Raw genomic sequence first — 19,562 nt, 5'->3', positions numbered from 1 at the left:
GTACTGGGGATTGAACTCAGGTCCTTGCATTTGCAATGCAGGTGCTGGAACCACTGAGCTAAATCCCCAGCCCCAGCAGAAATCATTTTACATTTCCTATTTTCAAGTTGGGTTTGTGAAATGCAATCTTTTCGGTTGGACATGTTGATGCCCTTGAAACAAATTGGATTTCAAAAAAATTAAGTAAAGAATAGATAGAATAGTTATTTGTCATGGTTTATAAATAGTAATGAAATTGGTTAATTCACATTTTCACTGTTTTCTGACTCCTTTGAGGACAATTTAAGAATCAAAAAGAAGAAAATAGCTTTTGATTGAGTTCTTTGAAATAAGACATTCTACTGCTTCAATTTTTTTTTTTTTTTTAAAGAAAAGTTGTGTTGGAAACACAGTATAAGATCTACCCTCTTAAATTTCTGAGTGTATGTTATTGATAACTAATTACAAGTTTTGTATGGTGCATCTCTACAGCTTACTCAAATTTGACTGAAATTTAATGCTTTAAATAATCGTTTAATAATTGATTTCCCCCTCTCTTCAACCCCTGGTAGCCACCATTCCACTCTTTAATTCTGTGAAGTTGACTGTGACTAGCTCATTTTATGTAGCATGCTCTCCTTAAAATTCATCTACGTTGTTGCTTATTGAAGAACTTTGTTTTCTTTTTTGGAAGGAATATTCCTTTATAGGTATATACCACATTTTCTTTGTCCAATCATCTATTGATGAACATTTCACTTTACTGACACATCTTGGTTATTGTGAATAGTTCTGCAATGAACATGAGAGTGGTAATATCCTGATTTAAATTTTTCTGGATAAATACTCAAATGGGATTTCTGGATGACATGGTTGTGTGTTTAATTTTTTGAGGAATTGCTATACTGTTTTCTAGACCAGCTACAACATCTTGCATTCCCACCAGAAGGATGCAGAAGGATGTTCCAGGTTCTTTACATCCTTGCCTACCTACACTTGTTATCTTTCTGTATTTTTTGTCATACCCAACCTGACATGTGTGAATTATTACCTCTCATTGTGGTGTTGACTTCATCTCCCTGATAATTAGAAATGTTGAACATTTTAAATATTTAACTGATAGTTAATGGTATGTCTTGTTTAGAGAAATGTCTATTCAAGTCTTTATCCTTTTCTTAAATTGGGTTATTTATTTTTAACTGTAATGTTGTATGAATTCCTTGTATATTTTGGCGACTGACTTCTTAACAGATATTTATAAAAATTTTCTCTCACTCCATAGGTTGCATTCTCACGCTCTTGTTTCCTTTGCTGTGCAAAACTTTTTAGTTCAGTGTCATCCCACTTGCCTACTTTTGCTTTTCTTGCCTTTGCTTATGGTATCATATCCATGAAATCATTGCCAAGATTTAATGTCAAAGCTTTTCTTCTGTGATCTAATGTTTAACTATTTAATTCAGTGTAAGCTGATTTTTGTTTAGATGGAAGGGTCCGGTTTTATTCTTTTGCATATGAATATACAGTTATCCCAGCAGCATTTCTTTAAAAGATTATCCTTTTCCTGCTGCATAGTCTTTATCTTTTTATTTTGTTTTGGTATCGGGGATCGAACTCAGGTCCTTGCACTTGTGAGGCAGGTGGAGGAACCACTGAGCTAAATCCCTGGCCCCTGTTGTATAGTGTTGACACCTTTGTTGAAAATAAATTGCATAGGTGTGGATTTATTTCTGGGTCACTGTTTTTCACTGTTCTGTATGTCTGTCTGTATGCCAGTACTATAGTGTTTAGATAACTGTCACTTTGTTTGAAATCTGAAAATGTGATGCTTCTAATTTTGTTCCATGTCAAGATTGTTTGGCTATTCGTGGGCTTTTATGGATCCTGATGAATTTTAGGATATTTTTTTCTATATTTGTAAAACGTATCATTAGGATTTTGGTAGGGATTGCATTGAATCTGTAGATCACAGATGAGTTTGAAAAAAACAGATATAAGCTGCCTCATTTGTGGATGCTTTTCTGCATAACAGAAAGAGTGAAAATTATTTTACCTGTTCAGTGAATTATACTTTGATCTCCTGGAGAATTTTTTTTTTTAGATGAGACCTCACTGTGTAATTCATGTTAACCTTGAACTCACTGTGTAGTCTAGGTTGGCCTCAAACTCACAGCAATCTTCTTGTCTAGGCCTTCCTTCTAACTTCTGTGATTACAGGCATGTGCCACCAGCCCAGCTGGAGAAATGTTTCATATGCATAAGACATGGTTTACAAATGGTGATTTGAGAATTATTTGTAGTAGCAAAAATCTGGGAATGACCTAAGTGGCCATCATTTAAGGGAACTAGCCTGATAGATTGTGGTATTCACCTGTAGTAAAATGCTGTGTGGCTTTTAAAGGAAATGAGTTAAATCTTTATTTAATGATATAGGTGGATGTATAAGATATGAAATGAGGAAAGTCAAGTTGCAGAATAATATATACATGTACAATTAAAACCTTCAGCATAGAACAACTATAACAGGTATTTAGAAGATAAAAATCATGATTTGAATAGTCACAGTTTTAAATTCTACAATTTTACTAATATTTTGTTTATCGTCCAGGGTTCTCGGTGCTCTTCTGATGCCAATATGCTTGGAGAGATGATGTTTGGCTCAGTAGCCATGAGCTACAAAGGATCCACCTTAAAAATTCATCAGATCCGGTGAGGGGGTTTCTGATTTTTTTAAAAAGTGTATCTAATTTTAGATAGTGTTTTTGAAGATGAGAGATTTCATCACTTAGAATTCGGCACTCACATTGAGCTTGTCACTAAGTTTATGTTTCATGGCCTCAGTGAGACCTCATGGCTTTGGGACTATGTTATGAGATCAATGTGACTTACAAGTTTTTATTTACGGTAAATCAGTATAAAGCCATTCATTGAGTTTTAGTTTTGCTGTGTTTCTGACTGTGTATTTTTTTCATAGTTCCCCTCCACAGCTCATGCTCAGCAAAGTCTTTACTGCAAGGACTGGCAGCAGCATCTGTGGAAGTCTTAATACGTAAGTGCTTATGGCTGTAGAAGGAGATTGATTATTTAAAGGTACTGGGAATGAAAATCTTTTAAAATGCTTTTTGAATTACAGCTCATACATTTTCTATCTTCTCCAAGCTTGGACATTTGTGGAGGCTAGATTGCATCCTCCTCACTTGAGTTGTAGTTTCTGTTTCTATAATTTGCTAGAAAGAGTATCTAGAAGCAAAATGTTGAGTATATTTCCCTCTTTGGTAAACATGCTGATTTTCAGTTTTGCAATTTTGTGCCTTTGCTCTTCAGTTTTCCGGTCTTCTGCAGACAGTAGTGACGGGTTATTTATATGGCTATTATACATAGTCTACGGTATCATATATAACAATAGCCCCAGCAATATTGTAAGCTGGTAATGTCAAGATTAGAATAGTGAAGCTGAAACAAAGTTAAGAATGGAGTCAGGATAATGGGACTTGTTCCAGAAACAAGTAAATGAAGTATAGAATCAGGTGGTAGCAGATGCCAGAGGCAGTTTTTGTAGGTGCCAAATAACAATGGGGCTCCCTGGCTAGCTCAAGTCCCAGGGGTAATACAAAGTCACAAGAAGCAGGAAGCAGCAAGAAACTGGCTCTAGGTTTTCTTGAGCTTTCATTTGTTGTAAATGACTTTAAAAGACTTGTGGTTTGAGTAGTTTCATTAGCTAAGTTTCTAATATCTATAGCTCTCTTTTACTTTTCTTTCAGAAAGCAAGAAAAGGGGGGCTATTCTTCAAAATATTGTGACTACTTTAAATAAACCTTAATGCAAAAAATGTTGATTTTTAAGTTTAATACTAAAGTAGAAATTACATAACACTGATATTAGCTTTCTTTTTCCTCTCTTAGTAGGAGATTGAGGCAGGACACTGTAGTACTTAGCCATGTCCTCACCCCCTTTTGTTTTGTTTCATTTCATTTCTTTGCTTTTCCTGTTCTTTTTCTTTTTCCCCCTCCCCTACTTTCCCTCTCCCCTCTTGTCTCCTCCTCCAAGGTCTTGATAAATTGTCCAGGCAGGGATTTGAACTTGGAATCCTCCTGCCTCAGCCTCCCTGAGCGCTGAAATTACAGGCATGTGACAGTGTGCCCTGCTGATTTTAGCTTTAAATCACCTCAGTTATTTCATCTTTTCTATGTTTTAAATGATAATTCCTAGAATTTATAGAAAGGATACTTTGAACTAAAAGATAAAGTAATTTTGTTTTTGGTGTTCTGAAGGATTTACTAAAAGAGTATAGGCCATTTTTAATGTGGACTGAAGACAGTTTTGGTTATTTAATTGCTGCCTTTGCTCCACCTCCTCTTGTACCTCTGCCTGCACCTTCTTTCTCTTCTTTTCTTCCCCAGCCCTCTCAGATGTTTAGGACATATTTTCAAATGTAAATCAGAGTCAGCAGTTTTTTTCTGTAAAGGGCCAAATAGTAAATATTTTTCACTTTATGAACTACTTGTGCCGGTATTTCTCAATCCTACTATTGTAGCATTAAAGTAACCATAAACAACACATAAATAAATGGGTGTGGCTGTGTTCCTGTAACGTTATATTTACCCGAAAGAGAGGACAGAATGAATTTGGCCCTTAAGCTTAGTTTGCCAATCTCTGTTTGAAAGATTAGTTATCATATATATTATAGTGCTAAAAGGGAAACAAAACTTATAAAGTGTTTTACCCTTAAAAATCATTGAGATGTGTAGAGTTGCTATTAAAGCATATAATGAATTTGAAAAGTTTTTTTTCTTTTTTCCATAGACTGCAAGACAGTCTTGAATTCATCAACCAGGACAACAGTACATTAAAGGCCGATAATAACACAGTTATTAATGGACTGCTTGGAAATATAGGTAAATGGTTCTCTTGATTTTAATATCGCACCCCACCCCTTCACCCTGGTACTGGGGATTGAACTCGGGACCTTGCACTTATGAGGTAGGCACAGCACTGCTGAGCTAAATCCCTGGCCCTCGTTCTCTTGATTTTATGTTTAACAGAAATTTAATTTATTTCTTAATCATGTAGATCTCTTATAGATGGCCAAAGAATTTTAAATAATGTAAGTGGTAAATGCATTTATATTATTTGGAAAACATATTTTTCTTATGTTAGAACCTATATTTTGTATCTGAAAAAGAGCACTGCTAGATATATATATATCTATATATATTTATCTCTCTCTTTTTCTCTCTCACTCTCTCTCTCTATATATTTATTTTTTATTTTTGGTACGGGAGATCGAACACTGCACTTGCAAGGCAGATGGTGGAACCACTGAGCTAAATCCCTGGCCCCACTGCTAAATATATTTATTTGTAAAATTTTAAATGTTGCATAACTCCCCTCACCCCTGCCCTAAACTGGGGATTGAACTCAGGACTTTGCCCTTGCCAGGCAGGCGAGGGCACCACTCAGCTACATCCCCAGGCTTCTGATGCATCTTTGAAAGGAGCTGTCATTGACACGAGAAGCCCTTATTAGCTGTCAGATATTCTAGCTGAGGAAGACTAATGCTGCACCTTATTTCTTCTCTCTTCCTTAACCATAAAAGTCATTTTAAAATGATACTTGTTTTTGTGACCTGTAATTTATATGACCAAATACTCAAATTTGATGTTCCTTAAAAGATTTATTAGAATTATTTTGTAATTTGGTTAGCTACTACTATTACTGTTATGTAAGTTAAGCATTTTAAAATGACAAACTATTTCTGAAATTTCTGGTCATTTGTCCTAGAAAGCTCAACTAAATTGCTGCTAACCATATATCCAATACTGATAATTCAGGGAATGGAAACATTTTGATAGTATGAATACTTCTTTTATTCTTTATTTTGTACTTAATTTAATAGATACACTTTTATATTTATTAATAGAAAAAATTTTCTTTTTTTGATCAGTGTAAGATTTTTGCTCAATAAATTTTAGTTTCAATAATTCTAGTTTAATAAATGAACTATTAAGCACCTATATGGATTTAATAATAATGTTAGACATGATTATTGATTTTGTTATAAACTGAAAATTTTAATGAATAAATGAAATAACTAGATCTTTTTTCTTTATAATTCAATATTTTCAATGTGCAGCACACTTAATTAAAATCCTGGCTATTGAACCCAAGGCCTCAAGCATGCTAGTTTACATTGTTACCTGTGTTTCTTTGTTTTGTTTTGTTTTTTAACAGGTTAAACTTGCAAGGCTGTTACTGGGGGAAATGACTATGAGAAAGAAAATGAGAGACCTGGAAAGGCTGAGCAAGCCATAGATTCAGTTGTGAAACTGACCTTGAGTGAAGGAGAGAGGGATAGAAGTTTATTGACTGAAAAGATCCCAGCTTGCCAATACAGTTCAAGGAAGGAAGATACAGCAAGGCTATTAGGAAGTCTCTGAGTTAGATTTGGTTGTCAGTCTCCTAAAAAATGGGCCTAGTGTATGCCTGCAGAGTTTAGTCATTCTCTTAGAGCAGTGGTGGTGAACCTATGGCATGCATGTTGTTTTTCTTTTAAGACAAAAGATGTTAATATATGAATTTTTTTTTTTTAAGTAAAAGCTCAACATTCAGGTTTAAGTGTAGTGTTGGCAGTTTGTGGTAAATAAGTGAGTTTTGATTTGCAGTTTGAACAATTGTGTCTAAAAGGTTTGCCATCACTGGTTTAGAGCAACCTTCTGGCTATGTATCCTTGCAAATGTGATGATGGATTTCAGAACGCAAGCCCTTGGGTTCTTTCTTGGACAATTGTATTTCTTGTAGTCAGGTACATTCTCAAGGCCACTACAGGATGACTTTTAAGATACAACAGCGTGATCAGATACAGTTTGTAAGTGCAAAAAATATTCTAATTTCAGTGAGCAGTGAGAAGAGATTTGGTTGAGCAAATGGGATTAAAATGTGTCAAGAAAATTCTGCCTCTTATAGATAGGTAATAACAAAATAGAAAACCTTACAAATCCCCCCTTAAAGGGGTTGTAAGAAATCTCAGGCATCAGAACACATTTGAGAACTGGTGAATTGTAGGTTTTAGATATATGAGGAGAAAATGGACTGTGTTTATTTACTGATAAAAAGGAAAGTTATAAGGGAGATAAAAAGAGTAGAGAGAGGTTTTTGAAGGGGAATGGGGCTTTGGGATCTTAGCTGACTTAGAATTAGCTGTGGTAGGTAGGAAGACACCTGTGCCAGCATTCCTAATCATGTGTGTAGCACATCAAAAGAGGTAAATAATGTTACCTGTTAGTCGCGGGAGGCAAAGATGCGTGAAAATTTGAGCAAATTTGGGGGCAGAGTGGTAGGGGAAGGAGAGAGTCCACCTTGAATTTTTTTTGTGTGTACACACACATGCGCATGCATATTGTAAGAAACAAGTCGTGCTGAAAATAAACATGAAGTGGGTGAGAAAGGAATTTAAAGGGCTTGATAAAGTTTTGAAAAACCTTGGGAATACTAGAAAGAGCTGACCACCAAGACATGGAAGGACTGCTGCACATGCACTATGATTCTATAAATACTTGTTAAAGAAAAACATAGTGTCTTAGGAATTTGAGAAATACAGTTGTCACTAATAAAACAGCTTCCTATAGTCCTAGGTAAAACTCCTACATGGCTATTTAGACTGTCTTAATTAAACATATCTAACAGGTAACCAACCCATTTGGGTGCCTCCAAGCTATAATGTCCATTTTGGATCTTCAGACTATTATGGTTTTCTCTTGGTCAAGTGTGTGTCCACCTTTTGGGGACACTTGGGAGTCTGGCCCTGATGAGCTACATTACTAAGGATGTGTGCTTATGTAGTGGCTGACTCTTGGTCTAGGAACATTGATTTCTTCCATAACTTTGTAGCTTTATATACTTAGGTTAGAAAAAACAATTTTTGGCTTACTTTCCAGTAAGATCCTTTTCTGTATTTGCTCTTTGTTCTTTTTGCTACATACAGTAAGATGGTGTTTTCCTTACTACAATTATAGGAGATTATTGTAATCTGAAATGACTTTTTAAAAGAAATGTACTTGGCACATGCCAAATTAAGTCGATATCATTACTATGTTTTTTTCTTTAAAAGCATTGTTTTACATTAGAAAGGATTGGACATTTAATATAATTTTTGCCTTGTGAAACAGAAGTGTAAATAGGTATGAAATTGTTGTTTATATAAACCATGACTAAAAAGGACTTTTTTTCAAAAGGGAAAGCCAATTTGAATTACGTTTTATTTAGGTTAAAAGTTTCCATCCATATCTGTTGGTCTGCTCTTGTGCTACCTTGCCTCACTTTTTTCTCCTCACGCATTATGGCTTCTCTAACAGCCCTCTTTCATGTGTATTTTACATTTTCACCATGTAGGTCTTTCACAGTTCTGCAGCCCCAGGCGGGCGTTCTCTGAGCAGGGTCCGCTCCGCCTGATCAGGAGCGCCTCTTTCTTTGCAGGTTTGCGATGTGCTCTGTGGGTAGACTAGTTGGTGTGCCCTAGCAGCTAGAATTCGTAGTTAAGCTGTGGAAACAAGAAAGTAGGTGAATGCACTTGGGGAGGTTGTAATTAAGAATCATTACTTAGGAAATACCAGAACTTAATTCCTTTCTACTGAATATGTTCCTCAAGTTTCCACAAACCGAGTTATCAGAATTAAAAAAAAAAAATTTCCATTTGTTTCTTTTGTCTTTATGTCATAATGATTTCAACTTTAGAATAAAGTTATTGACCATTATGACCATTATTTCTTATAATACTTGGAATTTTATTATGACCCTATCTTGTTTCCATGGCTCAGTAGCTTTTGTACCACAGTTCACCAATTGCAGAAAATATTCTATCATATTGTAAAATTTCTGATCTACACTATTTCATAAACACGATTTTTCTTGGAGCTAAGATTTAGATGAACAAGCACCATTACAATGTCCCATTAAAAGCATATGTAATTGTTTATATTATTAAATTGATTACAGAGTTACACATAGTTACACATCCTGGATGCTGATTCTATTCTGTATTTTTCCAAATTTCATGCCTCATAACCTATCATTATAAGCTTCAGGTGTAAATTTTCAGGATGTGTGCAGACATACTGATTATTTTTCTCAGGTTGGTATCAGTTTAGCTTTTACTTTTAATTTTTACTTTCCCTGTAAATATGAGATATGAGCAACACATTTATCATAAAAAATTAGGAAAGTGGAAAAAAAGGCAAAAAATGTGTTAGCCACCTTGTTCCCCAGGTGTACACTTTTTTCTCTGGTAGTGTTGGAGTTTGAACTCAGGCCTCCCACAGTGCCTCCGGCTGCTAAGAACAAAAGTGGTATATTATTCAAAACAATTCTCAAACTTTTTATTATGAATTTTAAAATTTATTATGTTTTTATCTATATATTCAATATAGACAAGTAGTAGAATGCATTGTGATATGCCCATCGCTTAGACCAGCAACCAACATTCATTTGCTTGCTTTTTTAATTTAATAGCATGTTGTAGCTTCCTGTTATTGAATATACTTCTAAATATGAATATTACGTACTTCTGGCTTCTTTAAATATTTTATCATAGATATTTTCATAGTATATATCAATCTTCAGATCTCAAAGCTTGTTCAACTGAGTAATAGCTCTTGGTGTTGGGTTAGCACCATGCTTGAAAAATGAACGAATGCAATGTGATGAGCATGATTTAGTTTGCTACTTAAGAGGAGCCATATTTGCCTGAATAGGAATATATTTTGTAACTGACAGTGTTGTACTCATTTGCAGTTCACAGCAACCCAATGGACATGCCTGGAAGAGAACTGAATGAGGACAGAGACAGTGGCATAGCACGTTCTGGTAATTTCAAGTTCATGTATTACTGGCATTTTATATGCTACTGATGCTAGGTGATACTAATTTTCTCTTCATCCCTTCTTTTACTATCTGATTCTCTGTTTACCCTATGTTCATCTTGATTTTTGCCATATAAGGGAATTGTGGAAAGAGTAGACATCTCTTCAGAGTTTTTGGGAAAAGAATGATGCCACATGCCTGTAATCCTAGCATTTGGGAGGCTGAGGCAGGAGGGTCAGTGAGTTGGAGGTCAGCCTGTTTTACAATACATAGCTAGACCTAGTCTCAACAAACAAAACAAAAGAAAATTTAACATTTTTCGTATTCACTGTTAAGTATGGCTAGTGGAGTACACTTGGCTCATGAGTTTAGCTCTTTGCACAGTTGTGGTTGCAAACTGAAGTGGATAAGAACCGAATCAGATTTCCCCCATACGGTCAGCATTAAGCCTAACCAATGAATTTGATTTAGTTCTCATCCAATGTGGTTTGTGACCAGAGTCATGGAAAGAACTTAAGTTTGTGAACTGAGGTACCACTGTAGAGCATGAATGAATGCTTGATCTCCTAGGCTTAACCAGTATATGAAAATCAGCATTGCTCAGGAGACTGCTTAGAAATCATAGCAGAAAAATCACATTAGTTTATATCTTGCTGCTAACTAGAGTGTAAATTTTCAGATTGTTTTCTTGCCCAGAAAATCTTAGGCATTATATACCAATGTTATACATATTCCTTTCAAGTATGGACCCTTTTAAAATTTGTACTTCTAATAACATTTACTGAAACATGTTGTGTATTTAAAAAAGAAAACCATACAAGAAACAAAGCCCAGAATCTCTCCTTCAGGACAGAAGCACAGTCTTCTAGGAGAACAGAAAAATCACTTGTTATAGTTTATAATGTGTTCAGTGATAAATCTGTGCAAAAAGGTTCAAGAAAAGGCAAGGAACAGTGTGCCGCCCATCCTTCACAGAGAAGTGATGCTTTAATTGAATCTTGAAAAATAAATAGGAGTTATTCAAGTGAAGGCATAGAAAAAGGCATTTTAGCTAAAATCAAGTGTTTGATGGGCCTACAGATTAGCATTAAATGAAAGTAGGGTCAGTGTTAGGTTTGAAATATTACTGGATATGGTAAATTTATTTCACTGTAGTTATCCACATCACATCACATTGTTGCGTCACATATAGGGCTCTGCTACCTAAATTGCTTATAATCCAGTTTTAGTATAAATGGTAAATTTAACCTTAGCATGTATTTATTGTAACCCCTAGGTGTGCATTATAATAGCATGGAGAAATTTCAAAAAATTTCTTCGCATGCTTGAACTTTCCCCTAGGCGAATTTAGCCTAGAGAAGCATCTCTATATGAGAAACAAAGCAAAATAAAAAATGTAATGCCCCACATAGTGTGTTACCCTCTATCATTAAATTTTTGAGAATTCAAATGAATGGACCTTCATACAGTATCTTAGTTTTTATTATTATCTGGCATGTATCTTTTTATAGATTATAATACTTTTATATTTAATTTTTATCATGTCCTGATTAAAATGGAAATCTAATATTGCCAAACAAAAGCAAGCCCAATAATAGCATAGCTTAGGTCCCTGGGGGAGAAGGTGAAGATCCCTAGCCCAGAGAAGAATAAAGGCTTGTAGCTTCCAACATCTTAGGCAGAAAATCTTACAAATTTCATGGAAGGGCTTTGGGGAGGAGTAATCAGTCCCTATAGTCGGGATTGCAGCAGTGTAATTAGAGTAGAATCTACTAGAGTGTGTTGCCTCAGAGTGATCCAGAGAACAATCTATAGGGGGTATACTTTTTTTTTAATATCTTAGGAATATGGTCGGTCATTATCTTTTTTAAATAGGTGCTTGGCTGGACTGCGTGTGCGTAAGTGATCCGTGAGAACTTATAGTTGTCCTGTTTAAATGCCATTCATGGGCCAGGGATTTTAGCTCAGTGGTTCCACCACCTGCCTCACAAGCGCAAGGTCCCAAGTTTGATCCCCTGTACCAAAAAATAAAAAATAAATAAAATAAATGCCATTCACTACTTTCAAAAATAGTTGTGTATGTGTTTTTTTTTTTCCTTCAGAAAATCCATCTGCTGTATCGTGTGTACAGTATTGGATTTCCTTTAAGGAATAAAGGGACTCAGTACTAAGTTGGGCTATAGTGCAGTACCTGAAGAGTCAATACCTTGTTGGAAAATAGCATTTCTTTTCTCCATGATTAAAGGAGGAAAACTAAAAGAAGATTGTCTCAGTGCCACTTTCCAATGCACTATTCATATATGACTTTTTCCTCCAAGACCTTGCTCCAAGAATTTTTCAAATGGAAATTTTAGAGGAAAGGCTCATTAAGCAAAAAGAAAAATTCAAGTCATGTTACTCTTAACACTTTTTCTAATTTAAAAATTTTGTTCATAGATGTTTGCAATTCATGAGGTTCACAGTCAACTTGGGAGTAGTTACATGTACATAGTACAGCCTGGTTCTTTTTCTTTTAATCCCTTTTCCTTTCCCTTCCCCTCCTGCCATTCCCCTATCCCTTTTCTCATACTTGTTGATATTATTTGTCTTAGCTCATGTTATGGCATAAAGTGGTTTTTGTTTGTTTTATGAGACAGTTTGTAGTTCATGACTAGCTCTTGTAGTTTATGAGACCCTTTGTAGTTTAGGCAGGCTCTGAACTCACTTTGTAGCCCAGCGTGGCCTCTAACTTGCAGTGGTTCTCCTGTCTCAGCCTCCCGAGTGCTAAGGATGCAGGTACGCTGGGATTACAGACATGCGCCACCATGCCTGGATGATGACATAGAGTGTTTTCATTTATTGAGGTTGTTAGGTTCCTGTATTCATAACATTTTTTAAAAAGAAATTTGTCATTATCTGTAGTCACTATTGACTTACATATATACTGTTCTTCTAACTTAACAGCATCTCTCAGCAGCTTGCTTATTACCCCGTTTCCTTCCCCAAACTCTTCACTTACCCGAAGTTGTGCCAGCAGTTACCAGCGACGTTGGCGACGCAGCCAGACCACAAGTTTGGAAAATGGGGTATTTCCTAGATGGTAAGTTGGAATTTTCACAAGATTGAGTAGTTCCTTAAACCCACTGAGTTTTTATAGAGCCTGAGCTTACATTTTTGAACATTTTAAGCCTGGAACTGAAAACTTTTAAAATTGTACCACATTTTTTAGTTGTGGTGAGTTACATAAAAACAATTTACTGTTTTAGTCATTTTTAGGTGTGCAGATTAGTGACATTAAGTACCTTCACACCTTCATCACTGTCTAATGCATGTACTTTTTCATCTTCTCAAACTGAAACTTTGTACCTGTTAAATAGTAACTCCCCACTCCTCCCTCTTCTTGCCCTTGTAACTGTGTGCCTTTTCCATGAATTTGAATTCTGTAGATACGTTATATAAGTGTTCTTTTATATCTGGCTTATTTCACTTAGTTTAATGTCTTCAAGGTTCATCCATATTATAATACATGTCAGAAATTAATTTCTTTTTATGGCAAAATTACATTCTTTTGGAAGAACATTTTATGTATCCATTCATCTGTGGGTGGACTAGGTTGTTTCCACCTTTTGGCTGTCGTCCATAATGCTATGAGTATGGGATTACAAATACTTGTTTGAGTCCTTGCGTCCAATTTTTTTAAATACCAGAAATGGAACTGCTGGGCCATGTGGTGATTTCTCTCTCAAACAATGTGTTTTATTTTCTGAGTGTGCGGCTTGGTTGGTTGGGTTTGTGATCCTGGGAATTGAGCCCAAGACTTCATACATGCTAGTCAGGTGATTTACCATTGAGTTTCACTCTCAGTCATCACCACCCACTTCTTTATAGGGCCATCCTAATGGATGTGAAGTGATTTTAGTTTGCATTGCCTGGTGATTATACTGGTACCGAGCATCTTTTCACATGCTTATTGGTCATTTGTACACCATTTTCTTGGAAATGTCTATTCAAGTCCTTTGACCATTCTCTAAATCAAGTCTATTTTGTTATTGATTTGTAAGTGATTTCTTTATAGATTTTGAATATTAATACCTCACCAATTACAAGATTTATAGATAATTTCTTCTATGGATTGCCTTTCATTCTGGTGATGGTATCCTTTAATGTACTAAAATTTTTCATTTTTATTGATTTCTTTATTTGTTGGTACTGGGGATCAAACTCGGGACCTTGTGCTTGCAAAGCAGGCAGTGGAATCACTGAGCTAAATCCCAGCCCAGTTTTTCATTTTTAGGTAGTTCTGTTTCCTTTTTTTTTAACTTGTGGTTTTTTTTGTGTTACGTCCAAGACATTTTTGCCAAATCCAATGTCATGAAACTTTTATGCTGCTTTTCTTTTATAAGAGCTTTATGTTTAGATCTTTAACTGTATACCACATTTTGACATTCACATTTTTCATATTTCTATTTTGACATTATTCTTTTGTTCGGTTTGTTTTTGTTTTTTGAGACAGGTTCTCACTTTGTAATTCATGCTGCCCCTAAACTCACTATGTAGCCCAGGAGTTAGTATACATTAAGTACACCTGTAGATTAGTGTTTCCTCATTAAATGACTTTATTCCTTCATTTTTTATTTTAATTATGTACTCCAAAGGAGAGACAAGTTGATCCTAAAACATTGAATAGATTGTACCATAGTCATCTGAAAACAGTATAATATAAGCATTTTTAGCTTATGAATTTGGATTATCTTCTTTAACAACTTCTATTTATAATCTGACTAATCGCATGAGCAAGTAAGAATACTAAGTAGATTTCACAAAGAGATACATTTGATAGCAAAATTTAGATGTATTTGATGAAACAGAAAAAGACCTTTAGCTTTAGCTTGCCTATATTTAATTAGGAAGGAGATTGAAGTGAGAATTTATTTACTTTTATATTTTTAAATTTTAAAAATCGTTTATTTTTAAGGTCTGTAGAAGAAAGCTTTAATCTGTCAGATGAAAGCTGTGGCCCTAACCCAGGAATTGTACGAAAAAAGAAGATTGCAATTGGAGTAATCTTTTCATTATCCAAAGATGAAGATGAAAATAACAAATTTAACGAATTCTTTTTTTCACATTTTCCTCTCTTTGAAAGCCATGTGAACAAATTAAAGAGTGCAATAGAACAGGTAAGCATAGTTATTCATATGTTTAGATTGTTTTTCTTTGTATTTTATTCTGATTGAGCATCGTGTTTGTTCATTCGGCAGAAGAATTAACAGCCACAGTGACAGTGCCTTACATGTAATCTGGAAGATGCATATAGATTCAGCCTTCTTCAAAGAGCTTGTTGTCTAATAAAAAATCTAAGTCTGTTTATTCAGAAATTAAAGTTTTTGGACCTGTAGTGTAACAGGAGTGTTCTAGCAACCGAAGAGAAAAAAAACAGCACTCCTGATTTCATGGGGTGGCAAATAAACAAATAAACATACATGATATTAAAGGATTACTTGAAATACGAAATAGAGCTTAAGAACAGGCAGAGTTTAGAAGAAATAAAAACAATTTTTTTGGGGGAAAAGGTTACATTTTAGATTTTATCTTGAAGGATATGTGTGATATTTTAAACATAAAGCTTTGAAAATTGGACATAGCACAACAGCAAAAAAATTGATGTCCTTAGCACACCAAGGGAAACCATTTGCATTTATCTTGTGGGTTTTTTTTTTTTTTTTTTTTTTTTGATACCAGGGATTGAATTTAGGCCCTTGCGCTTGCCAGAGCCACTGAGCTAAATCCCCGGCACTTATTTGCATTTATCTTAAGTGAAACACTGATCATATTTTTTCAGTTGGCTGCCGTCTTATTTTGTAGTGTGTTGATGCCAGAGTCGCCACCCATGTTTCTTATGACTGAAACATTTTGAATTATTTGGATAAATATTTAAAGCTTTTTTTTTTAATATTTAAAGCTTTTATCAAACTTTAGAGGCACTTTGTAGAATTCATTTAAAGATTGCTTTTTAAGTGTTTTCATGTTTTAGTAGTGCTTTGACCACTGTCTAACCTTGAAGTGTATGTTAATACAGTTTTCTGGATATTTGTTCAAGTTTAATACTCATTTTTTTATTAAAGCTGACATTTTAAATTTTTTATTAATGCTGACATAAAAATGAATGCTTTTACATGAGTGAAAACTTAATTTAAAAAGTTCTATAGAAATTAATGATAATTGGTTCTGCTGCCTGCCTCTCAAGCGCAAGGACCCAAGTTTGATCCCCAGTACCAAAAAAAAAAAAAAGTTAATGATAAAATGTGGAAAACACTGGGCCATCCAAAGAAGTTAACTTTTAGCAGCAGGTTTTTTTTTTTCACCCCTGTATCAGGGATTGAACTCATGTCCTTGTGCTTGCGAGACGGGGCAGCTTTTAAACTACTCTTTTTGATTCTTTAATAAAAGCTATGAAACAAACAAAAAGCTATGAATTTTGCTTTTGAGCAGCATTGCAAGTATTTTAAAGTCTGTGCCATTTTTGTGGAGAGCTATACTGTAACTTTAAAATATTGCTGATAATATTAAAGAGAACCATTCCTTAATTTCATAAAAAGAATATTCATTTATTTATGAGTGTTAATTCTTAACAGTTTTGTAAAACAAAAATTTTCATTGTTATCTTCTGAAACTTGATCCCTGGCCTAAAGTAGTCTTAACTTTTAAAATATATTCCTTAAAGATTCTCAGTTTGTAATTACATAAAAAATTTATTTCAAAAAGTAAAGTTGCAAAGTGCTTGTTTTTGCCTGCATATTCTGGTCTTCTTTTTATCTTCTTGGTCTAAGGTTTTTTTAACTGGGGCTAAATGTATTTTTAGGTGATTTTTTTTTTTTTTTTTTTTCTTTGGTCTAAGGTTTTTTTAACTGGGGCTAAATTTTTTTTTAGGTTTTTTTTTTTTTTTTTTTTGACTGGGCTTGAACTCTTTGTAGCCCAGGCTGGCCTCAGACTTGTAGTGAGTCTCCTGCCTCAGCCTCTCAAGTACTGGGGTGTGCCATGATGCCTGGCTTAAATATATTTGTAAAGAAGCAAATAAGAGAAATAACTTGAGATGTCTGTCAGCAGAATTTTTATATTGTAGTATTATTTTGAAAAAGAAAGTCCTAAAAGAAGCAATATCTATGAGATATAAGAGTAAAACCATAAACTGTTATTATGTCTTGTTGTATTTAGAAAAGGGGAATTTCTGGTAACCCAGAGACTGTCAACATCAGTTTTTGTTGTCATTCTACAGTGTGACAATTATAATAGATGTAATAGTTGAAGAATGTAAATTTTTTGGTACTTGTTAATGTCCAAAGATATAGAAGGAAAAGCTATTGTAAATCTGTCTTATCTTTTTATTCCTTTCTAGATTAGATTGTTGGTAGTGTTGTATAATATGTGGCTTTTTATTTCTTTCCATGATTTGATTGTGATTCATAAAAGAATTAACTGTGTAATGATTGTTTTCAAGGCTATGAAAATGAGCCGGAGATCAGCCGATGCCAGTCAGAGGAGTTTGGCATATAATCGAATAGTTGATGCCCTAAATGAATTCAGGTACATATTCTCCAGTTTCCCATAATACAGAGTTGTTTCACGGTGTCCAGAGGAAGGAAGGTACTTCTTTTCTTTAACTTGTTCTACTAAAATTTACTTCTTTAAATTTCTCGATCCCATAGTCATGTGAGGGTCTAATATTTCACTAAGGCCCCTGACTCCTGTGCTTTTATATGTCAGATGCAGTTGGGATCCAAAAACATTTGAGATCCACCAGTAGCGTGGGTTTTTCATACCTTTTGTTTCTCTACAAGCAGATAGGCCATAAGATAACTGTTTCAGAAGTAGGCTTTGTTCTCTGTTGGGCTCCTAGTTAAGTGTCATCAGATGTTCCTGGATACACAGAGCAAGGATATATGGATGTAAGGAACAGGAGGAGCTCAGTGATCCTAACAGTTTTATTGCTTTGTTCTTTCTCTTGATAGGTCACAGTGAGTACTCTTTCTTCTGATAGTGTTTTCTTGCTCAGCATAGCTTGTTCCTGAAGCCACACTGATTGCTGTAACTTCTCGTTATATGGCCAGCAGACATGCTGCACGTAGAGCACGTGTGTCTGTGTCTCCTGTGAAGAGATTAATTTCAGGTCTTCTTCAGCCTCACCTTTAGATGAGAGATGGGATGGCACATAGATGAGGATGAGAACAGAGAGGTTTGAGTCTGTGTTCTAACCTCGGCTGTGCCATTTTACTAACCTTGGTGACCTTGGGCAAGTCCTTAGCATTTGTGACAAATATTAGTTTTCTAATCTAAAGCATGCAAACTCAGCCAGACGTGGTGGCACATGCCTGTAATTCTAGTACTTGGGAGGCTGAGGCAGGAGGGCTGTTGTAAGTTCGAGGCCAGTCTGGGCTACATGACTTCCAGTCCATCCTGAACTGCATAGTTAGAAACCAAAGCAAACAAAACAAATCATTAAAATATGCAAATTCATAATGTAATAGATTATTTAAGAATTGAATGAAATAGTGTATGGTTCTTAGCCAAGCACATGACTTCGGTGGCAACCCTTTTTTTCCTGGCAGACACCACCTACAGCATTTCAATTTTAGCCCTTCACATCATACCCTCATGATTTTCTCAAATCTGTACCACTTAAGTGCTTTTCTCAAATATATGCCCTGTAAATTTAATTTTTCTTTAAATTGACTCTTATGCAAAAAAATTATATTTATTGCAAATGAAGCTCTTACTACTCTAAATGGGGAATCAGGTTTTGTTGGGGTTTTTTTGTTGTAAAGTTAAAATGAACTAATAAGCCAGGTGTGGTGGTACACCTATAATCTCAGCACTTGGGAATCCGAGGCAGGACTATCATCATGAGTTCAGGACCAGCTTGAGCTACATAATGATTTCAAGGCCACCCTGAACTACATAGCAAGACACTTGTCTCAAAAAGCCAACAACAATAATGAGTTAGAATTAAAAATGTGTAGCTTTGTTACTTAGGCTTATTTATATGACTGAATTTTAGAAAAACTGACTTCATGTTTTTTAATTAACAACTATGTTGTCACTTGGAGGCAAGGATCTTCTGAATTAGTTTTTGAACTGGTCCATCATATTTTCCAGTGAGTAACTGTTTTAGCTTATGACTTTGTAGGGCTGCTACTGTAATCATGTCTTTTTAAGAATGGAGGGAACCGAGGAGGGCTTGCTTTGAATTGAAAAAGTTTACTTTTATCAGTATTGTGTAATAATTATTTGTATTAGTTGAGAAAGAGAAAATGTCTAATCATTTTATTTGTTACAATTTTTTGTGGGGGTAATGCTGGAGATTGGACTCAGGACCTTGTGTTTGAGAGGCAAGCTTGGCAGCACTGAGCTAAATCCTCAGCCCTATTTACCATACTTTGTAGTGTGGAAAACTTTTTTTTTTCCTTTTTAAATAAATTTTGTTTTATTTTATCCTACTTTCCCCACTTCATCCCCCTTCCCTCTCTGTGTACCAAAGCTCTGTTGGAAAGCCTTTTATGTATAATAACTTCAGTTGTTTAGGGGAAATGTAGAGAATACTATAAAATTTAATTTTTTTTTCTTCTATTTTTTTCTTTTTATTGAGTTTATTGGTGCAATCTAGGTATACAATACAGTTACATTCATCATTGGGGTCCTGTACCTTTACATAATAGGTCTTGATTCCCCTCTTTTCCCCTTGTCCCTGCCCTCCCTTC

At 35.0% G+C, this 19,562-nt stretch overlaps 1 protein-coding gene across 1 annotated transcript in view; it reads left to right on the top strand.

The window, feature by feature from the left end:
• The window catches only part of Fnip1 (folliculin interacting protein 1), a 67,505-nt gene that overhangs the window by 9,257 nt on the left and 38,686 nt on the right, over window positions 1-19,562 (top strand). Inside the window, exons 4-11 of the mRNA XM_010639847.2 lie at window positions 2,585-2,685; window positions 2,951-3,025; window positions 4,780-4,871; window positions 8,365-8,448; window positions 9,763-9,834; window positions 12,775-12,910; window positions 14,786-14,987; window positions 17,306-17,391. Coding sequence (XP_010638149.1) covers window positions 2,585-2,685; window positions 2,951-3,025; window positions 4,780-4,871; window positions 8,365-8,448; window positions 9,763-9,834; window positions 12,775-12,910; window positions 14,786-14,987; window positions 17,306-17,391 — 848 coding nt within the window. The remainder of the gene's footprint in view (window positions 1-2,584; window positions 2,686-2,950; window positions 3,026-4,779; window positions 4,872-8,364; window positions 8,449-9,762; window positions 9,835-12,774; window positions 12,911-14,785; window positions 14,988-17,305; window positions 17,392-19,562) is intronic.

Source organism: Fukomys damarensis, unplaced genomic scaffold (genome assembly GCF_012274545.1).
Source record: "Fukomys damarensis isolate Sample0158 unplaced genomic scaffold, DMR_v1.0_HiC HiC_scaffold_9, whole genome shotgun sequence".
Classification (NCBI taxonomy): Eukaryota; Metazoa; Chordata; class Mammalia; order Rodentia; family Bathyergidae; genus Fukomys; species Fukomys damarensis.
Note: the sequence above shows the minus strand (reverse complement) of the source record. Positions and strands in the feature narration are given on the sequence as shown.